This window comes from Engraulis encrasicolus, chromosome 22, assembly GCF_034702125.1.
Source record: "Engraulis encrasicolus isolate BLACKSEA-1 chromosome 22, IST_EnEncr_1.0, whole genome shotgun sequence".
NCBI classification, from domain to species: Eukaryota; Metazoa; Chordata; class Actinopteri; order Clupeiformes; family Engraulidae; genus Engraulis; species Engraulis encrasicolus.
In genome coordinates this window covers 34602848-34625517 of record NC_085878.1, presented here as the reverse complement: position 1 = coordinate 34625517, position 22670 = coordinate 34602848, and the positions used below count along the sequence as shown (strand labels likewise).

At 43.8% G+C, this 22670-nt stretch overlaps 1 protein-coding gene across 1 annotated transcript; it reads right to left on the bottom strand.

The window, feature by feature from the left end:
* Positions 1–1081: 1081 nt before the first annotated feature.
* Positions 1082–21812, bottom strand: zdhhc1 (zinc finger DHHC-type containing 1). The gene is made up of 11 exons (XM_063188624.1): positions 20821–21812; positions 20309–20538; positions 19797–19972; positions 18500–18601; positions 17362–17486; positions 16068–16223; positions 12573–12694; positions 9335–9426; positions 6605–6713; positions 4971–5082; positions 1082–2911 (listed from the first exon to the last, which is right to left on the bottom strand). The coding sequence occupies exons 2-11, from the start codon at positions 20525–20527 to the stop codon at positions 2343–2345; spliced, it is 1782 nt and encodes a 593-aa protein (XP_063044694.1). The 5' UTR covers positions 20528–20538; positions 20821–21812; the 3' UTR covers positions 1082–2342.
* Positions 21813–22670: the final 858 nt, after the last annotated feature.

Sequence of the window (22670 nt, the reverse complement as noted above, 5' to 3'; positions counted from 1 at the left end):
GCTGAAGTAAGTAAACACCATTAGGTGCAGTGGAATAACTATTTAATATTATCTTGTGATACTGTGGGCAGCCGTAGTGTAATGGGTAGGGAATTTGACTGTAGATCAGTGTTGCCGGTTCAAATCTCACCCTTGCCTCTCCCTACATCTCCAACCATGGCTGAAGTGCCATTAAGCATACACCTAACCCCACATTACTCTGGTGAATATAACCAATACCCTGTAATATCTGTAAGTCGCTTTGGATGAAAAGTGTCGGCTACAGTAAGTGTAATGTAGTGTATTAAAGTACTTACATCATGAACTTACTTGTACCTCATCTTTAGACACCTCTGTTATTGCTAGTTTCTCACCAGATCTACCGTTTTAATGCCACCTCCGCACCTACACTCCTTTAAGCATCTTAAATGAACATTACTGTATTGCGGGTGGGGGGGGGGGGGCATTCAGTAGCAAGAGCATGGCATACCACACACACACTGATACTGCAAGTGCAGTACTTTGAAAACACACAGATATCCCTCTCTACTGTTCTCCTAAAGCAGCATCACCCATTGCGTGGTGTTGGCGTTGAATATCTCTTAATTATCAAGTGAGCCCCCGTGCTTGCAGGTGCAAAGCCCAGTGTGAATGGCTCTTGTGTCTCTGGTCCGTGTACTCTGATTCCCCGGTTCTTTTTCACGCTAAGCCCCTTGAGATCAGGTCAAAGCAAGTGAGGAAACACAAATGAGCGCTGGGCCTTAGTTGCTGAGGAGCCGCTTAATGCACCCTCGTCTCGCTTGCTCGGAGGTATTTATGCGTGCGGGCGCAATCGCCATGGAGACCACCAGGCAAAGCGAGGCGAACGCACGTGGGGGACAGAGGGCTTCTGCGTCAGGCTGCACACACACAGCTCTGCTTGCTTTGGCTTCGCTGTGCTGTACATGTGTGATTTTTTTTTTTTTCAGAACGTTGATTCAGAATAAGCCATCAGCCTATGAAAAAGGGAATGGCTATACTCACAAACCCAGCACTTAAGACTTAAATGTTTGAGGTACTGAGAGACAGAGACTGAATGAGAGGAACAAAGGGCTAAGTGTGTAATGCTACACCAACTTATGGTTTTATTGTTGGATTTTGTGAGGAGTAAAAAATGTGATGAGGTTTAAAGATGTCAAAGCTATAAAATGGTTGGATAAACAACAGTCTTTTTTCTTCCATCCTGAAGACCCATTTTAAAAACCAACACCACAGAGAGTGATTTTGTCACCTTGGCTGTCGGTGAAGATAACTTGTTTAACTTCTACATATCCACCGAAATGACAAACAGGGAATTTCTGTACCGCATAGTTTTCTATAATGTCACACAAAAAGCCTTGAAAATGCAGATATGAAAAACACTGATTGAAAAATAAAATGATTTAAGGTAGCATGGTAGTGTATAGAAAGAAATAAAAATACATTTAAAACAAAAAATATTGTGCAGTATATCCTTTGGCATTCAACATTAAATATGAATAAATATTTTAAAAATAACATAGTCATTTGGAAAACAAACTTGTGCAGAGCTATAGAATAGCACTAGTAATAAAAAATGCACATATTGACAACCTATAAGTGCCCGTGATTATCTTTTCATGTGGTAATGATTGTAGTGGTTAATCTCGATCAGACGTACTGTCCTGTAGTGCGCAAAGCACAGACAAGAGAGGCCTCAGCTGAAAAACACCCAACACACTCAGTGACACTCGCCGTCCACCCTCCTGCCCTGTAGTAGTGTTTGCATAGGTGCTGTCTGAATGTTTACTAGTCAAGTGCTATTTGAAAAAACTCCTGCACACCTACCATTTCGCTGTTTTTCTTTAATGAACGACGTTTCAGTCCTAGACCTTCATCAGGCAAATGATGAAGGGCTAGGACCGAAACGTTCATTAAAGAAAAACAACGAAATGGTCAGTGTGCGCGGGAGTTTTTTCAAATAGTCTGCTGAGTGACCCAAGGGCCCTCTCCGATGCACCAGCCAGCTGAGGTGTGTCAAAAAATCCCAAGTTTATACAAGTCAAGTGCAACAGCTGGCACAGACAGTGTTGTCCACTCCACTAGCTTGAACAACTGTAGCTGACCTCCCTCTGGGGGCAGGAGCTGGGGGCAGTCTGTGGGTATTTCTCAGAGTGAGGTGTCCCAGCCTTGCTAGGACGAATAACGCCCATTTTTTGTGGAGTGTAATCCAAGTGTAATTAATAATTTGATACTCCTTGGGGAGGCAAGGCTAGGACACTTCACGTTGAGAAATAACCTGTATCTCTGCCCACCACAGGAGGTAAGGTAGGGCACGGTGGGAGGAAAGGAAGGCCGAGTCTTTGCTAGGCCAGGGGGGTCCCAGTCCGAGAGCTCGGGAGCCGCGACTCTTCCAGGCTCCTCTTGCTGTTGTGCTTGCGTTTCCCGACCGCCGTGCTGTCCTCCATCTTGGGCAGGTGTCGCGGCCGCGGCGTGGGCTCTCCGCTGCCTCTTGTCACGAACACAGAGGGCGTGTGTGCCGCCGCCAAATCGAAACGCTGTTGCTCCGTCGCCACCGCCTGCTGCTTGCGGGACGCCCCCGCCCTCCTCTTCGTCCTGGGCTGCGGAGAGGGCGTGGTCTGGGCGCTGGAGACGGAGGCTGAGGGAAGCAGCAAGGCATGCTGGGAGGACGAGGGCGGGATGTTGGTAGCAGTGGAGGTGCTACTGGAGGTGGAAGCCAGGGCGGCGCTACCGAGTCTCGCCAAAGCCACAGGGATCTCCTCCAGCGACTCTGCGGAGTCAGAGTGATACTCAGCGGGGGGGCCTGCGGCCAGCACGGGGATCAGCGGGGGTAAGGACGCGCGTAGGGGGAATGCTGGGAAGGGGAGGCGTTGGCTCATGGAGGATGCCACTGTGGACGCCGCTACGGAGGGCTCTACAGAGGTAGAGGGGTGGGGCAGAGGAGGGCAGGGCAAAGGCAGCAGGTGAAGAGTAGGGAGCATAAAGCACAGGGTACAGGTGACTACATTTCATACAAACACACACACAAACTCACACGTGTCCACCATGGTATGCTACTGGGACACAATCAGACACATACGGTAGATTAAGAAGGCAAATAGTTACTCTGTTGTGCAAACACAACACTCCAACACTGTGCCATAGACTGTGCCATGGAGCTTGTCTAGTCACATATTTGCCCAATGACAGAACAAATTGTCACACAAGATAATGACACAGTGCTAGGCTACAAATTAGGTTACAACTAACACATTGCTCTACAGATAGAGAAGATTATGGTCAAGTACTACAATGAAATCGTTGGGAGCTTTCAAAAAATATGTGTAGCTATGGAGTGCTAACAGGGAACCAAGGGTTACCAAAACAGCATAAAACAATTTGAACATAATCAGCTAACATAACGGCTAACTTCAAATGAAGGTGCCGACTGGTTGCTTATCATCTAGTACTTTGTCACCAGGGCGTTATTTATTTGTCTCCTTAGCTGCTCCAAAGAACTCCTAAGAAAAGTATCAAAGGGCTCAAAGCATGCAGACATACAGTACAGGACTGCAGGCTCTTTCATTGTTCAGGCAATATAAACAGGTTAGGGGGGGGTGTCTATGTTCCCACAGAGTCCATTGGTCCCACATCATTGAGACTTTTAACATTATTTTTTTTAGGCCCATTGGTCCCACAGCCCAATGGTCCCAAAGCATATTCCTGCTTCTCCATGTTCCCACATTTTTAAGAATTTTTTCAAATTTAGGCCTTATGTTCCATGGCGGGGAGAAAGGCACGTTCTCTTAGTTTACCTGGAAATGTGGGGACATGTAGTTGTGGAACATACAATAGGGCCTATATTTGAATAATTTCTGAAAAATGTGGGATCATGGAACTGCAGGAATAAGCTGTGGGACCATTGGGTTTGTGGGACCAATGGGCTGACACCAAGAGAGGACTGCATTAGGGCTGCACAATATATCAAAAATGTATCGAAATCGCGATATCAAGAGTGACGATATGAGTATCTCGAAAATAACTCAATTATCGACAAGTAAACATTTTCTGTGCTGTTCAATCACTAGCTGAATGCCAACCAATGTGTGAGAAGCCCGCCATGACCAATGCCGTGCCCCCCCACACAGACCGACAAATAAGTGATAAGAAAAATATTTCAAAATATAGTTTAGCGTTTAGTAACGTTAACGAGGTATTGCATGCTGTTATTGAGTATCTTTTTTTTTTTTGTATATCGTGCAGCACTAGACTGCATACCATCCACCTCCACCAGGTGCCTCTCTCTCAGTTGGACAGTGTCTGGAAAAAGGACCTTAAATTTTATTTTATTCAGGGCAAGAAATTGTGACTGAACTCTGACCATCTTGTGGTAAAACATGGAACGTCAGTCATTTGTTTGTATCGAATGAAATAAATTAAGCTGTTGTGTGCTCCAGCTTCTCCATTCCACTTACACTAAACAGTTAGAATATGTTACTATAGGCCACTTGGTATACAGTAACTAAGCTTACCTGATAGTTATAGATTATGGACTTTGTGACAATCAAGACGATGTCTAAAGATTAGAAAGGAGTGGTGCATACCTCCTGGGTACCTTACCTAAATTCTAAAATATTATGCAAGTAAAAAAGTTATGTCTTACTTGATTGGCAACATTGACAAACGCCTCACGCTCACGCTTCTCTTCTAAAAACACTGACCAAATCTTTGTTCCCACATGAAGCACCCTTTATGAGAGTGCACGTCAGGATGGTGCAACCACAGCTAATGCCATTATTGCATGGATAAAATGGTTTTTTTTGTTTGTTTTTTAAGTGGATTATCATCTAAGAAGCATAATCATTGCAGTGCATTAATTACCAATTACTAATTAATTTATGGCCATTAGTTGTAGTAGTTATACCACCTGACGTCTGAGGCCAAAAAAAGGTAATTGAGCTCAGTTGCCTTATGCTTGCAGGCCCCATGCTCACCCTGTTCTCCCGAGCTGTGTGGCAGCACTCGGGAAGAGCTGCTACCGCCGTTCTCAGAAGATCGGTCGTTGATTACCTCAGCGGGGATCTTCCGCACCTTCTTCTTTTTCTTCTGCATGACACAGTGATCAAGAGCGTTAACACGGCCTCATGAAAAAGCCCCTTTCAGGACAATCATCTCTCTTTCTTTCCCAGAAAATGAAACATCTAACCCCTCTCCATTAGACATTACCTCAGCAGTTTAAAACTACTTAGTGAAGATAAATGTATTTGGCTGTATGACCCTTCAGGGCAAAGAGCCCACATTGGTTGTGGTGGCTTTAATCTTCCAACTTTGTACTGTGTCGAGGACCTGGTACGTTTGAGGTTGACTGGTTCAAAGATGTGGAAGTAGCAGATTAAATGTATAATCAGGGCCAGATTACGATGACCTGGGTCCCTAGGCTAGAGGTTGCAGTGCCCCCCCCCCCCCGAAATGCACATTTCACCACACATTTACAGACAGTGTCATAATTACAAGCTAGGAAATAAGTGTCACATGTTTACCAGCTGTACTCAACATTACAGATGAATTTTCCAATATTGCATCTTGTCACAATTATGCAATTTTCCAGTTTTGGCCAGGTGGAGGCCGTAAACTGCAGCCATATCTAGCCTGTGCATTAATCCGTCTGTGTATAATGCACCTGAAAAGAAAGAAGTTTACCGCACACTTATTTTACTTTTTGCTCGTTTATTCAGATCAAACCTGAAATACAGTTCGCTCTGAATAAACGGGCAAAGTCAAATAAGTGTGTGCAGTAAACTTCTTTGTTTTTAGGTACTGAACACTCGCGTTGACCAGCACCAAGAAGCTGTGCATGGATTTTTGAAATATTGTATAACTTTAGCCTAGTAAACTAGCCCCACCCGCCAGCAGCCAAAATTATTTTTGCCTGCGAGTGGGTCTAGCCTCGGACAGTGCCCCAATGCCCTGAATCTGGCTGACCAATCACAACGCAGAAGACTTCTTTTGATTTGTTTTGAATCTTTGGATGCAAAGCGGACAAAGTTTTGGGGGAGAGACGATGTCGTGCCGAAAAGCGAGTCCCTGCCAGAACACGAGTGCCCTCATTGAAACCAATGGAAACCAATGGCCAATTTTTCAGATATCTTTTACCCATTTTTGCAGACAAATCCGTCACAATTTAAGATGGAAAGCCTATCAATAAAGCATCTGCATTCCTTCTGGAAGTACCACAAAAAGCTGGTTACAATTTCAGTAGTATTTCCATAAAAGAATCGAAGAATTGTCAACAACAAATGTTACGGTTTCATTCAATTAGCTCATATTAAGTGGAGGACAAGTAATGTAAAATATGTTTAGTTCATTAATTATGTAGTTAATTCTGCAAAAATAAGTATAATTTTCTCTCAAAAAATGTCATTGGTTTCAATGAGGGCACGCGTGTTCTGGCAGGGACTCGCTTTTCGGCACGACAACGACAAAGCGCTGGCCAATAGGCACACGCACAGTTTGAAAAACAATGGGTTGTTTCCATTAACAATCTCTCGATGTGTCATTCATCGGGGCCAGACTAAATTACACATTTAATCTCACATTTAGTCTGGTTTATCAGGCTAGTATAACTTACCTGTTTGTGGGGACGAGGGGGCTGTTTGTGCTCTACTGCGTCAGGGGGAAGGGACTCGATGTCCACCATCCGGCTGGGGGAACTCCTCACCCGTCCGTTGCCATAGTACCTAGACAGATGGGGTAAATAAAATGACTCGATATTAGGCTCTGAACTTTCATGTTACACTTCAAAGAAAACCTTTGGAATAGTGCCATGTTTTCATTTGAATATTTTACCCCCGCATGCCTGTAATTTCTTTGGTTGTGTGATTGGGCGGGCTGTCTGCTGAACAAGGCCATTCAGTGATTGGACATCACAATTTCATAGGTGATCGCTAAGAAATGCGTTCTCTTAGTAAGATAATAATAATGAGAGCATTCATTGTTGTGACTATTTTTCTACTTGAAATATCTGCTACATTTGCAGAATGTTAATTTGCGATTGACAGACTAACTTATTTATAAAGAAAGGCCTTGTGCACTAACATTTCCTAAACCTGCCTCAGCCACTCAACAATAAGCCTAGGTCATGCTTTCAAAGCAGGTCCAAGCCCAATGTGTGGCAGTTCATTCACATATTCAGCAAATGTCCTTGGGTTTGTACTGTATCGTGCAATAAATTGCAATAAATAATTATTATTTTCTAAATTTAAGCCGACAATGCTGTCTGCAGTTATTTCCCAGGCATGATTTCACAGTGTGCTAATTCTCATTTTGTGCGGAAGCATATTGATGATCTACTGCTTCAGTCTCTTCTGCAATGCCTATGAGGTTAGCCACACTGTCTGGCCATGGTTCCTTGGCCCACCGCTGGAACTGGGCAAGGGTTTGAAGATGAACAGCATGTCTGATTTCATACAATTCCTATTTGATTCTAATGCAATATGTGTGAGTGAAAGAGTGTCATCATCGTATGCAATGCAATGCATGCATCTCTCTAACCTCTTTCAAGTCACACGTGTGCCCGGAATGCACACACCGCATAAGCCAAAGTCAAACATCTGCATTCTGCACATATCAGTCTATTCAAAACGGCACATTGTGTGTGCACATGACCTTTCACTCCAAGGTCAAAGAGGACAACAGAGTGCTTTCCTTAATGGCATGAAAGTCATGGGAAAAGAATTTCGCCCTTTGCACATTTTGTTTTTGCAAAGAAAACAGTCTCCATGGCAACAGTGAACAAGCCTATTTTGTCACTGGCGTTATGAAATTACAGTTAATGCTGATTGTAGCAGATGATTCCCTTTGAAACATGTGAAAGCAGGACTCAGTGAAGAGCCACTGAACTCCAAACCAACTCTAAATTATGAGCATAAATTTATCTGGCACACTTTTGGCGTGTAAAGACCACTTCCAACCACTGATCGCTATATGTACGTTGTCCTGGGGTGATGTTTGCCTTGTAAACCTTTCCTATAAAGCCCATACTGTAAATAAAAACCCACAAGCCATAACTTTCAGGGGATTTCCTCCACAAAAAGGATGAAAAACAAAAAAAATCCCACAAGAACTTAACACTGGCAAAAAAAAACACATGAGCTGGGCTAACCAGCCCCAATGATGCTCAAAGTCCCTTTTCATAGTCTATGGCTGGTGTTGCAGTACTACGCTTTTAAAGACCAAATAAAACGCCTTTAATATCCCTCCTTTACTTTCTACCAACGTTTAGGGTTCCTTCATATGACCCGTCACACATACCCTAATACCATAATTGCCCAATTCAGGTTAGTACATGTATTAATTTTTAAGAGCGTATAAAAATGAGTCTCGTCTAAGAAAAAGTAATCCGCCCCCTCCTGACTTAGAATGGTACAGACGATTCGGTGAAAGTTTACCACATGGGCCTTTTAGTCAGACTGAAAAACATATGGTCCAAGAGGAAGACTGCGTATACCGATACATGTGTTCTCAAATTTTGTTTTCCCCTGGCTGTGCGACCCTGGCTGTGCACACGTCAACCTCCGATTGTTGGAAAGCGCTGTCGATCAAAAAATTAGCTCACATGGTTGGCTGCCAGTGTCTTGCCCCTCCTCACAACACCGTGTTTATAAACAAAAAAACATGTATAAGGGCCTTTTCACACCAGTGACGTGCCGCTGTTGGCGGGACTGAAGCGATTTATACCATCAACGGCGAAAATGCATGGAAACAGATTAGATCTTCCGCACCAACACGGCCGTAGTTTGGCAGTAGTGGCAAGGGAGACATGCTCAGTGCTGTGCGGAGTATGGCTGTATTTTCAGTTCAGTTCAATTTACTTTATTGGTACCCGTAGGTAAACTGGATTTGCAGTTTAAAAAGAAAGATGGGCGGCCGGCGGTGTCCCATTGAAATGAATGGCAAAGTAGCAAAATAGCATTGGCTGTCGTCATGCTACGTTCTGGTGTGTAACTGGCCTAAGATGGCTTCCCTTGCAAAAGGGGTTTATGGTACATGTACAGTACGTACCAGCATTTGATGCCCTCAGTTTTAAGTTTAAGAAAATAGTGGCACTAATTTATAAGAGTCAGAATAGATCCAGCATGCAGCATTCTTCAGAGTCAAAATTGTTATATACTCTATATTTGCCTAACTGTTTCAAGGCTGCCCGTTTTTTTTTTATTTATTTTTTTTTAGGATTTTTCTGATGTTGCTGCCTCTGAGGGATGAGCTGATGCAGTGTTGTGTTTTGATGTCCAATCTGCATGTGTTGCTGCCTGGGAGGGATGTGCTGATGCATTGCTGTATGAGGCGAATGAGGTCTTACTCTGCTGCTCCATCTCGAGATGACATAGTGGTGTGGTCCTCCACGTCCATCTCAGGGTTGGTGTAGCCAAGAGTCCCAGAGAAACTCATGTCCTGTCCCACCAGTGGAAAACAACACAGTTAGTTGGCTCTGTGCTCCAGCGGCAGTCATGTTTTTAAACAATAAGGTCATTGGTTATGTTATGACTAATAACATCCATACAGACAACTATTAATGACAGCAGCCTTACAGTAGGCCCACTGCATGCTGCCCTGAAGTACCTTGCGTCTGCCCGTTAGCTGTAGAATGTAAAAGTATGTAAGGTCCAACTACTAATGCACTCAGAGGATGCAGACCTCCGCCAAGGAAGCTGTTTTATAGAACATTTGACGATGTTACATCCTAATTTTTTTCAAGTCTTTCTGCTTAGTTTTTGTGGAGTTAGAAACTGGAATGTCAGAATTCGCCCTATCCCGCAATGATATAGTATCTTTCAAAATTCCTGGATCTGCATTGTGATCCGGATCACCGGCAAAATTCAATCACTTGTTCTTTTTGTCATTTCCAACATCATCCAAATCCGTCCCTGACTTTTTGAATTATCCAGCTGACAAACAGACAAACCAATGCGACCGAAAACATAACATCCTTGGCGGAGGTAACAAAAGGATACGAATGATAAATGCATAGGGAAAAGGAACGTCTTCCATTTATAACTTTGCTCAGCTGCCTGTTTATTCATTGTTAGAATACCATATGAGATTTAAGTCCATTTGTGATACACACAAGCACAAAGTTCTCTTTAATGTGTCAAGCAGGTTGTTAGTGTATTGTAAATGTTAAATGTTTTGATCTTGTAGATGGAAGACTGACTGCTTTCCTGAATCAACAGAGGGGTACAGAGTCTTGAAAGAGGCACACCATATAGGCCTACTGCAAGAAAGAAGGTATATTTTGGAGCACAGAAATATGTTCCTCTATTTTTGTAGCACCCCCAAAAAATGAAAATGATTATAAAATGTAAGTAAATCGGTGTATGAGGTCAACTTTAAATCAAACCCAATGCTTTTCACAGATGTGATTTCCCCAGGAGGTCAAAGGGTTTTTTGCGACTAAATAATAGCGCTACTGTGCAACGATGAGATTATGAAGGTCCATTAGACCGACCTCATATTCCATTCACGAATGATGACCCCTCTAACTCGGCAAGAGCACCCACTGTCACCGCTCTAATAAATACAAAATCTGCCCATTTTGGTTTCCATTTAACAGCCAAATTGTGGAATGAAAAGTGTACCTGACTGAGAATATTGTAGTGTTCGAGGCAGTGGGACGGGAAAAGCTCTTGCGCTGAGGTAAAAACAACTTTATGTAACTGCTGCCTGCGCAGCCGGCGCCCCGCATTGACTAATGCCCGGCTGGATTCATAATGGTATTAATGACAAGGTCTGTGACACTTTCCAGACTGATTTTAATGTCTGCTGCCATTTTTATTGATTCAGTCAGCGGTGGAGTTGTTCCAGACACTGAGCAGTATGTGCTAAGCTTGGCTAATGGGGCTTGGGCTGAGAGTGTGGTTTGCGTTAACGGTGGGCTTTTTGTGCAACGTTCCCTCTCAAGACCCGAGGTGCTCTTTTAAGATGGCCGCCAGCCGGCCCGCTGGCCCCGCAGTGGGAAGGCAACTTACTCAGGTGCCTTTTCAGGCTCGCGGGCCCGTTTCCAAACACAGGTGGGTCCGTCAGCCGGAATGGCATTTTGTCACGAATAGCCTGTGCCAAGCCCAACACAGTTACCACGTTGCCATGGCTACCCCTCGCAAGCCGGAGAGTGAAAGACAGACAGGAGAGAGAGCAGCCCAGGACCAAAGGGCAAGGCGGCAGTGGGCGTGTACTGTATGTGCTCCTTTGGCATGACTTTTTTTAAGTCCTGTTGAGCCTATACTACTAGCTAAAAACAACATATTGCATGTGTGTAAAAATTAGGGAGTGGAGACTCCTTGTGTTGAGCTTGAGTTGTAACTGCAGCCATGCCTACAGTGCCCTTCTGCCAGCCAAGAACAACAAGCAGCACTTGAGGCGCTATGAGGTCAGGCACATACAAACAGTTAGTGCTTCGCTGCTATTACTAACAAACACAGGCAAGGAGGGAATGCTGAGGTTAGTTCAAACTCACACACTGGCAGACATACACCCAGCAGACAGACACACACACACATACACACATGCAGCGTTCGTACGCACAAGCAGGCACAAAACTGCTCCGGCATTTCTCTCAGAGAGCTGTCAAAATCTGGAAGTGCAGAGGGGCTTTAGCTACATTATGCAAGTACTGTGACGGGCAAAAAGACCGCACTGCCTTCTAGTATTTCATAGAAATATGTCTGCCATAGGCAGCCCTTCATACCTTGCTGTACGTAGTTCCTAACCAATTCTAATCAATTGTAGGATTATATTTCAAGTTTTAACTTTTCCATTCACCTAAACCATGCAGATGTAATGTTTCAAACATTTGGTGAAAAGGTGGTAATTTAAGGGTCTTTTCATTAGGACCGCTGTTCACTGTTCTTGTTTTTGTGTTTGGAACACTTGGAATGTGAAAGTGTGTGCCAGACATTGTCTTTGGAATGGACATGGTCTTCTTAGAATGGAAGTGACCTCATGGTCCTCACTGACAAGACTTTCCCATGCTCGCCGGCTCTCCCACACTGACGCAACCTCCCCCCACCCCTCATCCATCCATCCCTCCACCCACTGCCCGTGATCCTCAGGGAGGTCTGTGGCGTGGGGATGGAGTAGTGCTAATTAACTGGGGAGGAGCTGCCGGCCTATTGGTGTCTGCTTGTTACCGCTTTGCCACTTTGTCATGGTGGGTCACCATGGCAGCTCACCATGGCATTGATGGCAAAGAGCTTTGGTACCCCCCACCCCTCTCTGTCTCTCATACACACACGCACACACACACACACACACACACTTTCTCTCTCTCTCTCTCTCTCTCTCTCTCTCTCTCTCTCTCTCTCTCTCCCTCTCTCTCTGGAGCTCCCCGTTGTGGCCTGACTCATGAACCAAATTAGCAACCCGTCTCCAGGGCTAGTCGTTTTGTTTTTAAACCCCTTGGAGAGGCAATGATGGCGCAATGGTGGATATGAAGTCTTAGAGATAACCCCGACAGCTGAAGGGAAAGTAGATTTGCACATACATACTTTTTTGCAAGATTATAACACTATTGCACTTCAATGAATTTTAAGATTTAAAATTACCTTCATTATGTTCATCTGTGCCGGCCCTGAGTCATTGACGGAGCAGGCTTTGTTTGAGTCGGTTGCCTCCTGACGATGCCGCTGACGCACGATGTATTCATATGTGCTGAGCCTATTCCACACTGTGGGCAAGAAGGAAACAGCATCTGATTAGCAATGAGAACCTCATGCCACTGGCTTTTCAAATACATCTGACATTTGTAAGGGTGGCCCCTGGTTTTGACAGCCTTACGTTACTGCATTGTGAATAGGATTAGCAAGTTGTTGTGACACTGAGAGGACGGTCAAAAATACAAGTGCAAATTGGCATACACAAGTGTCATTTCCAGACCAGCACTTAGTCTGCCCCCCGGTGGTCGTAATTGTCAACTACGGGCTTCATTCACGCTGCCAATAGGCATCCCTGTTGTCATGGCAACCCATGCAATGTGACAGCAACACTGAAGCATGAAACAAACAGTTCCCCGTCTCAATCATCACACGGTCGCATCATGGTCACATATGTCACAGAGGAATAAATTATCTCTGACTTGCAAGAGCGCGAGAGAAGCGAGTGGAAACAGATTGTTGCCTGCACATACAATTATTCAATAGGCAGTCGATGGGGTACATATGGACCATTGACTATGTCCTGGTCTTTTGTGGAATAGAAAATGTAAAAAAAAGAAAAAGACAATTTTAAAAAAAGCTTTAAAACACTTGATGAACTATCTTTGTCAAACATCTTATGAAATGTGTGGCAAGACAGATCATTGTTCTATTAACAGCCCGGGGAAAGAGAACAAAGTGTCCTCAGAGAAAGAGCTATGTCTATTTATTGAAAGCTGACATTTGGGCAAATATGGCTTGGGAAAATGAGGCATTCCAGTCTCAGTCTTCCTGTGGCCATAGCAACAGGACGAGGAACATAGCTGGACAGAAACACAGACAGCGCTCTCCTGGCTACGCCTGTTGGATTTCCTGTTCGTCCCAAGTCTCCAATCAGGGGGAAAACATTATACAAACGCATTAAAAAAGCTAATAACTCTGCACACAGCGGCCAAGTGCTATGATTCCACTTTTACGTAGTGCTTTTGCTCATGTTACAATCTTAAATAGACACCACCACCCTAAACTACTATCTTGAATCCATGCTGTTCATCAGTAAAGTGTCAAATTTTGGTGAACATCACTTTTGAGTAATTGCACTGCACACTCAGTAGTTTTACTACCACTAAAACAAACACACAGTTAATTTTTCGTTATATCATTGTCTTGGCTGCACTAATTAACACGCTTAAATTCCAGCTTTGCAAGAAAAGATGGCACTTTAATGATTTAAAATCATGGGAGGCAATTTTGTATAAGATATGCGGTTAACACATCCAGTTAGTACTTCAATAGTGATTACTCATAAGTGTGAAGTTACTGATGTGAACAAAGGGGAGCAAGGGAGGACATAAGTGATGGTGATGAAGAGGTGGGACGCACAGTCAATGTTGAAGAAAAATGTTACTGCACTGCTTGTATTTGTATTAGGGGATTAAGACCAGCTACAGCATCTCTGCGACCAGTTGCAGCATACATGCGTATTTACCTTTAACAGTGCAGAGAACGTTGTGTTAACTATTGACAAAAAATCACAGACAATTTTAAAAACAAGACAGAGAGAGAGAAACCTAGGTTTCGAATGCGACGCGCTTTAATTCATGTTCAGTTTTGACTCTTGTTGCTTCCCTTGGCCATTTGACAGCACCAGGTTGAAGTGCCGAAAACTAACAGCGATTTGACAAGCCATCTGTCACCTAAGTTTTGGATACTGTCACTCACCAACAAGGCCTTAATTTGCATGAGAGAGTAGGTGACGTCAGGTTTTTTGTGCTTTGGCAGATTCTCATTTTTACATCAAATAGGATACTTTTGCACACTTAAATGAAAAATGTCCTTAACAGTGTGCTGCATTTCGAGGATTTTTTGTTTATTCAATTTCTCTGAACATTACATCTCCTGCTGCCTTCAGTTCAAGTCACTCAAGATTCGCTTTTTTCACATGCCTCTCTAGTTCAGGCTACTCAGATTAGAATCTGGTCTTCCACTTTACATACAGCAATAGCAATTATGACCTAGAAATGGTGTTATATTTCAGTTTTATATTTGATTAGCTTGTTTTAGTTGAGATTTGATCTGAATAGCCTTTTATTTTACTTAATCCTATTTTTTTTAACTCGTTACTGTGGATTCAACCTCAGTTGTCCTGCACATGGCCCTCTTGACTGTATAAATGACGCTACACAGTAAAACACTACTACAGTACTGTATGACATACCATAGTCTTCCGTAATAATTACGTAGTACATACCGTACATCTTGGTCATTCCCATTCTGGTAACAGCACACTTATAACAGTGTCCGGATCCTAGCTCATGGCAGCCACATAGTATGCATATGCACACTTTGCAAATATTGACACTGGGTATGACAGGTCTTAACCAGGGCCAGATTAACGCACAAGCTAGATATGGCTGCAGCCTAGGGAATCCCGATTGATCAAAGTAGGGAACAAATCAATAATTGTAGAATTGTGACAAGATGCAGGATTCAAAAAATATTCTGATGCTGAGGTTGAGTTTTCAGTCTTATATACTCATTCCTGGCTCAATATTATGATGCCGTCTATCATATTTTATTGTGAGATTTGTTCTCTGCGGGTCCTACAGCAGCCTATAGCCTAGGGACCCCATACCATCTTAATCCGTCCCTGGTCTTAACACTTAAACTCCTGAGGCGAAAGAAGTAGTACATGCAGGTAACAGTATTTTGGACATTCTAACTGTGCAAATACACCGGCCGCGACCTTAGCGAGGCGAGTGACGGAAGTAAGTCGCACGACAAAAGCGATTTTGGTGACTAGAGTCGATTCGCGCGACGAGAGCGACAGTTTGTAATTGAACTTCTGGGAATATTATGCCGAAAATTAGCTATGACGCGGTTCGGCGACATCCGCCACAGCCAATGGGAATGTTGGAATGCTTGCATTCTGCTTTTAACAGACATACTCTAGTCGCTTCAATTGCTCATATCGCTCTTGCTGCACAGAAGTAATTCTCTGTCGCTTGAAACTTGTCGCAGCTGGTCTATTAGCCCGGTAAAGCCGCAAGAGGGTGCATTTCTATACTTATGACACTTAAAACAAGGTTTAGTGCCACTGGGTTAGCATTAGCACTTCCAGTTTACATCATTCAAAATAAGCCGCGCTTCATTTACGTGTCTCTGAATATCGTGGTTCATCTTTCGACTGATTATTATTATTTACGCTAAGTTTATTGAACTAACACTAACACTCCTTTATTGTGAACCATTGTCACCGATTTAAAATGTACTTTACATGTATGTTGATCCTTCCATTCAACACAAAAAGGGAGTAAACCCTCTCCTTCCAGCATTCCCAACATCACTACCATAACAACCCCCATCATTACCACCTGAATATTAGCTTGATACCATTACATTACTCACTGAGATAGACGTGGAAACAGAGCAGATGTCCCAGGAGCAGGGCGGAGAGCAGGCCTAAGGCAACGGTGATGCCAGCCAGGGCGGGGATGGCCGCCCCCGCCGTGGACACGGGAGCCACCGGCAGGAACACGAACCACACCGCTGACTCATTCTTCACTGGGGAGGCACAACAGGGAACAGAAAGTCAAAGAAGGCGCGCACATCAGTGGCACAGGTGCTGGACCAAACATAAGATAACTGAAAAGAGAATAAAGGTCCGCAATACTGTTTGATGCTCCCAAAATGTAATGGTACGACGCTTCGGACTAACCGTCACCGTCCGATGAAGGATTGCGGACCTTTATTTTCTTTACAATAGGGAACAGGGACAGAGTACAGGTCAGAGGGGTAACCAGGTCAGCAGAGAGGAGGGATATGCCTGGGGGGGTAGATTGGGGATGGGGATGGACTTGTTTATTCATCTGTACCAGACTTTTCACTTTATTATGGTTCAAGTCTGGTAATATGTTGTAGTTTTTGGAGTGAGGAGTCAGCACACTTAAAATCCTTTTTGTTGTTATTTTTTTAGCAGTTCATGGCTGGATTACTTTTTTTTCTGATGAAAACTGTTGAAGTCAAAATGTAATGCAATCCAGCAACAACAAAAAGGATTTAAAGTGTGCAGACTCCTCAGTCCAAAAACTACAGTCAGCCTTTGTCCTGCACCTTTCCTGGGATGTGCACAATCTTCACCTTCAACTGGTAATATGTTGTAACCTAACACTTTCTTCCAGGTACTACAGGCATATACTTCATTGAGTCAATCATGGTCACCAAGAGTAACCCAGAAACACAGATAAACAGTTATATGCATTGCATCAACCCACAAAGTTACATCAAATGTCAAAGAATGTATTAGTTGTGAAATACAGTTTTCATCAATTTCACGATGCAGCATTATGCAACTGTACATCACCACAATACATTTGCATTACCTGGCCATTTAAAAAAAAAAAAAGTGACATTACACAAAACGTATGATGTGGTAATTACACAACTGTCATAACAAGTGTGTGACTCCACAACCGTATTCCAGGTAGTTCAAACAACAGCAGCAGAGTTGCATTACATCCAGGGGTGCCATAGAGGGGGGCTAAAGTGTGATTGAGTTACCAGGGCCCCATGTATGTAGGGGGCCCACACACAGTCCAGGGCATGTCGATATATGGCTGAAGGGGTCCATTGGAGCTGATTGTACATACTAGGGCCCATCATTTCCTGCTACGCCCCTGATTACATCCATAGTGACACTAACCTTGGAAGTGTTTGTCGGTTCTCAGTTTAGAGGGGTCCAAAAAGAATTCGATGAACACATAACTGGCGATGATTACCACCAACGTAATACCAGTCAGAGCCGATATTACACTGTTAAGGAAAAGCCTAAAAGAAACAAGAAAAACAAAACACAAACATGTTATTTTGTTATAACAACTTATTGAAGTTTTAAATCAGAGTGTGCAAGAAAAAACAGTAATAAACAAATCAGTGGGCAATGTGTTTTGACTTCAAGTCAAAGCAAATAACAATCAGGGCCGAAGACCCATTAAGTCCTCAGGGCCGGTGGCGTCTTGCAGAAGAGAGAGATGCATGGGCGCATGAAATTGTCTCATCAACAAGTTCTCTGTTTCCTCTCTAGTGAATCCTGCCCGGCAGCAAAAACTTTGGCCAGATCATGTGCAGCACGGTACGGGCCCGTGACGGCAGCAAAGCTCATCTAGACTCACGGTGCCACCGGGAGGAAGGCCTCAGATACGGTCCTAAAGACTCCTCCAGCATGACTGTGCACTGGATACATATCTGCTCAGGGTAAGAAGCAATGCGACAGTTCACACTGACTGAGTGATGAAAAGGAAATTCAGGGAGATGGCCATACATAACACACACTGAAAGCAGACTACCCGCTGTGCTGTCTACTTTGGTAGAAAAAAGAAAAGACGGCATGCAGAATATCATCTCCCTCAGGAATGGGAAAATAAGCACTTCTGTTAGAGAGACAGCTTTTAAGGTCTTTTTTGTGGCTGTGGTTTAAAAATAATTTCCTGCCTTTGAAGCGCTCTGTGCACGAGGGCAAATCAGATGAGTGTTGACTCTGTTGTCTGTTTAAGGCATTATGGAGAAAAACATGTGCCTAATCCACTTGCTTACTGCTGCTCCTGCAATATTTTTAAGGAACAATATCCAGTCTGAGCATGGAAAGCCATTTGGGGATGAAGCACAAATCAGTCACAAGAAAATGTAATGATGGCTGATGTTGGATGGTAATTGGTTGGTATTCAATTCAAATACAAAAATAGACACAATGTAGCGGAACAAGCTTCCATTTAAGACGTTTTTTGACATGCTATTTGACACTTGACAGATGCTTTATTTATTTATTTTTGACGTGGACTCACCAGTAATTTCGGCTACCCACACAATTGTTGAGCCATCTGCAATGGTGATCAAAGCTGGCCACACATTTGTTACAGGCACTGCAGTGTTTTGATTTTGGCCCTCTGGAAACAAGGAAATAGAAATTAACGAAAGACGCGCTGCCTGTGAATGACGACCAAAAAAACAAATATTTGAAACCACATAATCAAAACACGCTTTGAATCCAAACATTCATGTCATTCATTCAGCTTTCTACAAAACAAATACTTCAATGGTTGTAGTCCAGCCTGATCTCCAAAAATTCTGTGCTCCTGGACACGGATGTTAAGGACACGAAATCCGTGTCCAGGAGCACGGATTTTGCCAAAATTCTGTGCTCCTGGACACGGAATTGTTTTGCGTGATGGGCACACGGAATTGCTTTCTATAGGCTATTACCACAGCACTGTGTTAACTCTATCGTTAGAAAATACAGTACATACCAAATGCTAATCCTAAACAAAATAATGCTATAGCAATTTAAGTTGTGCCCTGACCAAAACATTTCCTAATCTTAACCTGTCATTAAAGACATATTTTTGAGAAATACCTTTTCCAGTTGGTTGCTAGGCTATCAAATTCATTTAATGAATGAAAGAAAACTAGCTGTTCCCAGACCAAAACAATCCCTAACCCTAACCTGTCAGTAAGATTTATTTTTTTTGAGAAAATTAGAAATATCGTGAGAAAACACAAGACTGAAAACATAGAGCTGTGGGAGTATAGAGAGAGCACTTCTGTGTGTCCATCTGGGTCGTGGCTGTCTGGGAGTCGTATGGCGTTATACTACATCAACAGCAGCAAACCCTTTTTTCACATTTTCCAGCAACCAAAAGAGATTATTCGGCCCGCCCACAGTCTATAATGCCCATTACACTTAACAAATCCCATTTCAACCTCTGGTTATACTCCTGGATGATGTCGCCATATTTGTGGAAGTGGCTAACAATACAAGATGGTTGCCCTGTCGTTGTACTCAGCCCTCTGATTATAATGTGTACATTGACAATTGGCTTTGTTGCCCTTCACTAGTTTAACTAGTTTCTGTGTTTGGCAAGTCAATAGTATCATTTGCCAGAGAGAACGCACACACACACACACACACACACACACACACACACACACACACCGCTAACCAAATTTCCAGTGAATGTAAACCACACAGAGCAAACCCTAATTTAACCCCAGGTTACACTCCTGAAAAGTGTGGCCATGTTTGTGAATTCGGAATATTTGTGCTCTGCGGAATAATTTAGTAATAGAAAGAAAGATGCTTACACGTCCACCTCACAGAGGTAGCAGTGACAGTTCTCAATGACATGAGCATGTTTCGTCCGATCAAACACCGGCACTGGCCCCTTGTAGCTCTTCGCTCGGACATTGTAATCAGCTGGGTCGATGGACACCGCCGCCAGATGCACAAACAGGTGACAGACAAATGTGATGCCCGTGCACTGTGTTTCATATTAAGGAAAAACAAGACTAGTTTTAAACACAATAGTACATTATGCAGCTCTGGCTTGTTTCTTGGGTACAGCGAATGATCATTTTATTTGCTGACAATCTGCTCATTTTGTCCACATCAGAGCCTTGTCTAAAGCACGGTGAAGCTTGGGTGCAATTTTAGGTGTGGATGGTGGGGACATGCCCATACCACTTTTGAGTAGCTTGTCCCCACAACTCTTATACAAATATAATGCACACACAAAAATAGCATACATGGACAATTTGCCACTGTAATGTCCCCACCACTTTCCAAGCCAACCCTACACCTATGCTGTGAAGGATACAATGTATCCGGCTGGAATCCAATGGGTGGGTAGCAGAGGGACGAACACCCCGAAACCCGTCACTGCGAAGTAGAGGTACAAGAGCCAGGCCAGAAGCTGGAAAGGGTGGGGCGGCCAACTCCACCCGTTGGTGCGGGAGCAGAGGGGTATGTCTCCTCGCCTGGGTTCTCCGTCGGTCACTGGGGCTGTCCGGTTAGGATTCTTGTTGCAGACGTCCATGAATATGGACTCTGGTTTAAGCCGAAAATAACACACAAAAAGTGGCACTGATTAGTAGGTCACTATTTCCTGGCCTGATGTCAACCTGGCATGGTATGTTAGGAGGAGTGTGCGCGACTCCTTGAAAGTGAGAACAAAAAGGAACTGCATTTGGTGACTCATTGCTGCATTGCCTCCCACAAACATGCAAACTCTCAAAAGCAGCGGGTTTACTTGAATAGGCTACTGGAGACATCATTGGTTTAAACTTCAGTGTTTTGTTAATAGTGTTTGAAGTAAAAGGATGCGCTTACCTCTCGGCAAGGGTTACGAGTGTTTTCGAAGAATGGGCATGTCCAAGGCACCGATGATGACGGACGAACGCGCTAATCTGTCATGATGTCAATGGGTCGCTCCCAGGAAATGGGACTTGGACGGTACCGTTAACTTGCTGTCTTGCCAACAAGGTGGTGGCTTTTTCAAACGAAACCGTACCATGTCTCTCTGACCTAGCTCAAACTCATTTCTCGCATTAAGAGTCCACCATACAAACAAAATAGCCGCCCATGGGTGGTGCAGGTAGGCGCATACAGGGAGTAGGTTAACTTAGCGGATCCATACTCGCAGAAGAGTTTTAAAGTCATCCAGCCATTCTTAAAGCGCAGTAGCTATCCGCAGCAGTGTATACTGTAACCAAACATCGCTTGGTGATCGGACTCTTCACAAGTAGCGGCTGTTTATCGAGTTTCTCCCGGGTTTACGCTATACCGAAGGCCCGCCAGAAAACGTTTACTCCGTTAGGTGGAGATAGTTGGTAAGCCTACGTAGGCTACTTATCTGCACTGAAGAAGACAATGCTAAGAAAGCTGGCAATCGTCAGCGTCAAAGACGGTGACATACATGTCTGTCCTAAATCCAATTAACGATTCCATTTCGCAAATATAACTAACCATTGCAAGCAGCTATTCGTAAAGAAATAACCAGTTCAATGCCACCAATGTGCGTAAAGCTATCCCTGACGACGCACGGAGAGGATGCGACTATACTAGCTAGCTCAGCACAGCGAGTAACATTGGCTGCTGTTCCATAGCATTCCCTGAGATTTGATCAAGGCTGACAACCTGTCAAACGCATCTATCGGGCAAGATGCAGCCGAGCCGACACTAACAACTGCTGATCAGACAGGCAGGCGTCACGGCAAGCAGGGTACAATACAGCGCGTATCCTGGAGATCATTAATGCTGCTCAGAGTTTCCAGAGGCACCATCCATGTTAGTGAGGTCCTGCACTCCTCCTGACGTAGACTCTGGAGGGCGCACGTGAGTGGTAGCGGTGGAAACAAGACCTTCCTTGCATGTAACCTATGCTGCTTTGTCTTGGGCCTTGGTTTCATAGTGCCCGGATGATTTATTACAATATTATACGTCCAATGGGCTATTATAGCCGTCTATGTGCTTTGTAATGAGAAGATGAGATAATAAGACGAAACTTTGTCTTTGTTATCCATTTTTATGAAATGGCAGATGGCAGTTGAAGTTGCATAATGATTCGATCAATTAATTCACACTCGTTCTGTACAGTATAACGAATAGGCCAGGTAGACAAATGCTGAGACATTCAAGGTTGCATTTTTTTTACTTTTGTATTTGGCTACAATGCCTACGCGTTTCGGCCCTTATGGCCTTCTTCAGGGCGTATCAAGGGCCATTCTTGGCCTTGAATAGTCCATTCTTGGCCAAACTACTATGGTTTTTAAATAGAGTAGTCTGTTTAAAAACCATAGGAGTTTGGCCAAGAGTGACCTATTCATAATATTTTTTTTATACAATAGTTAGATCCGGTCAATTTATTTTGCGATATCTGATTGGATGAGACGCGTTGTAGGCCTACTGGCATTCTACGCGTCGGCAAGGAGGAGGATGCCTAGGTGGACATCATCCCCGGAGACTCATCACACCTAATAATCACTCCGCCATGGATCGAATGTAACCAGGGCCGCGCATTTTGAACTCGCCATCATTCTATCTCATAGTCCAGTGGTGCTCAAACTGTGGTACCCGTACCACTGGTGGTACTTGAGACATCTCTGGTGGTACTTGGTAGAATCCATTTTTTGCGCATTGTCTCACATTTTGTGATATTGAACTGTATGAATCGGAAAACA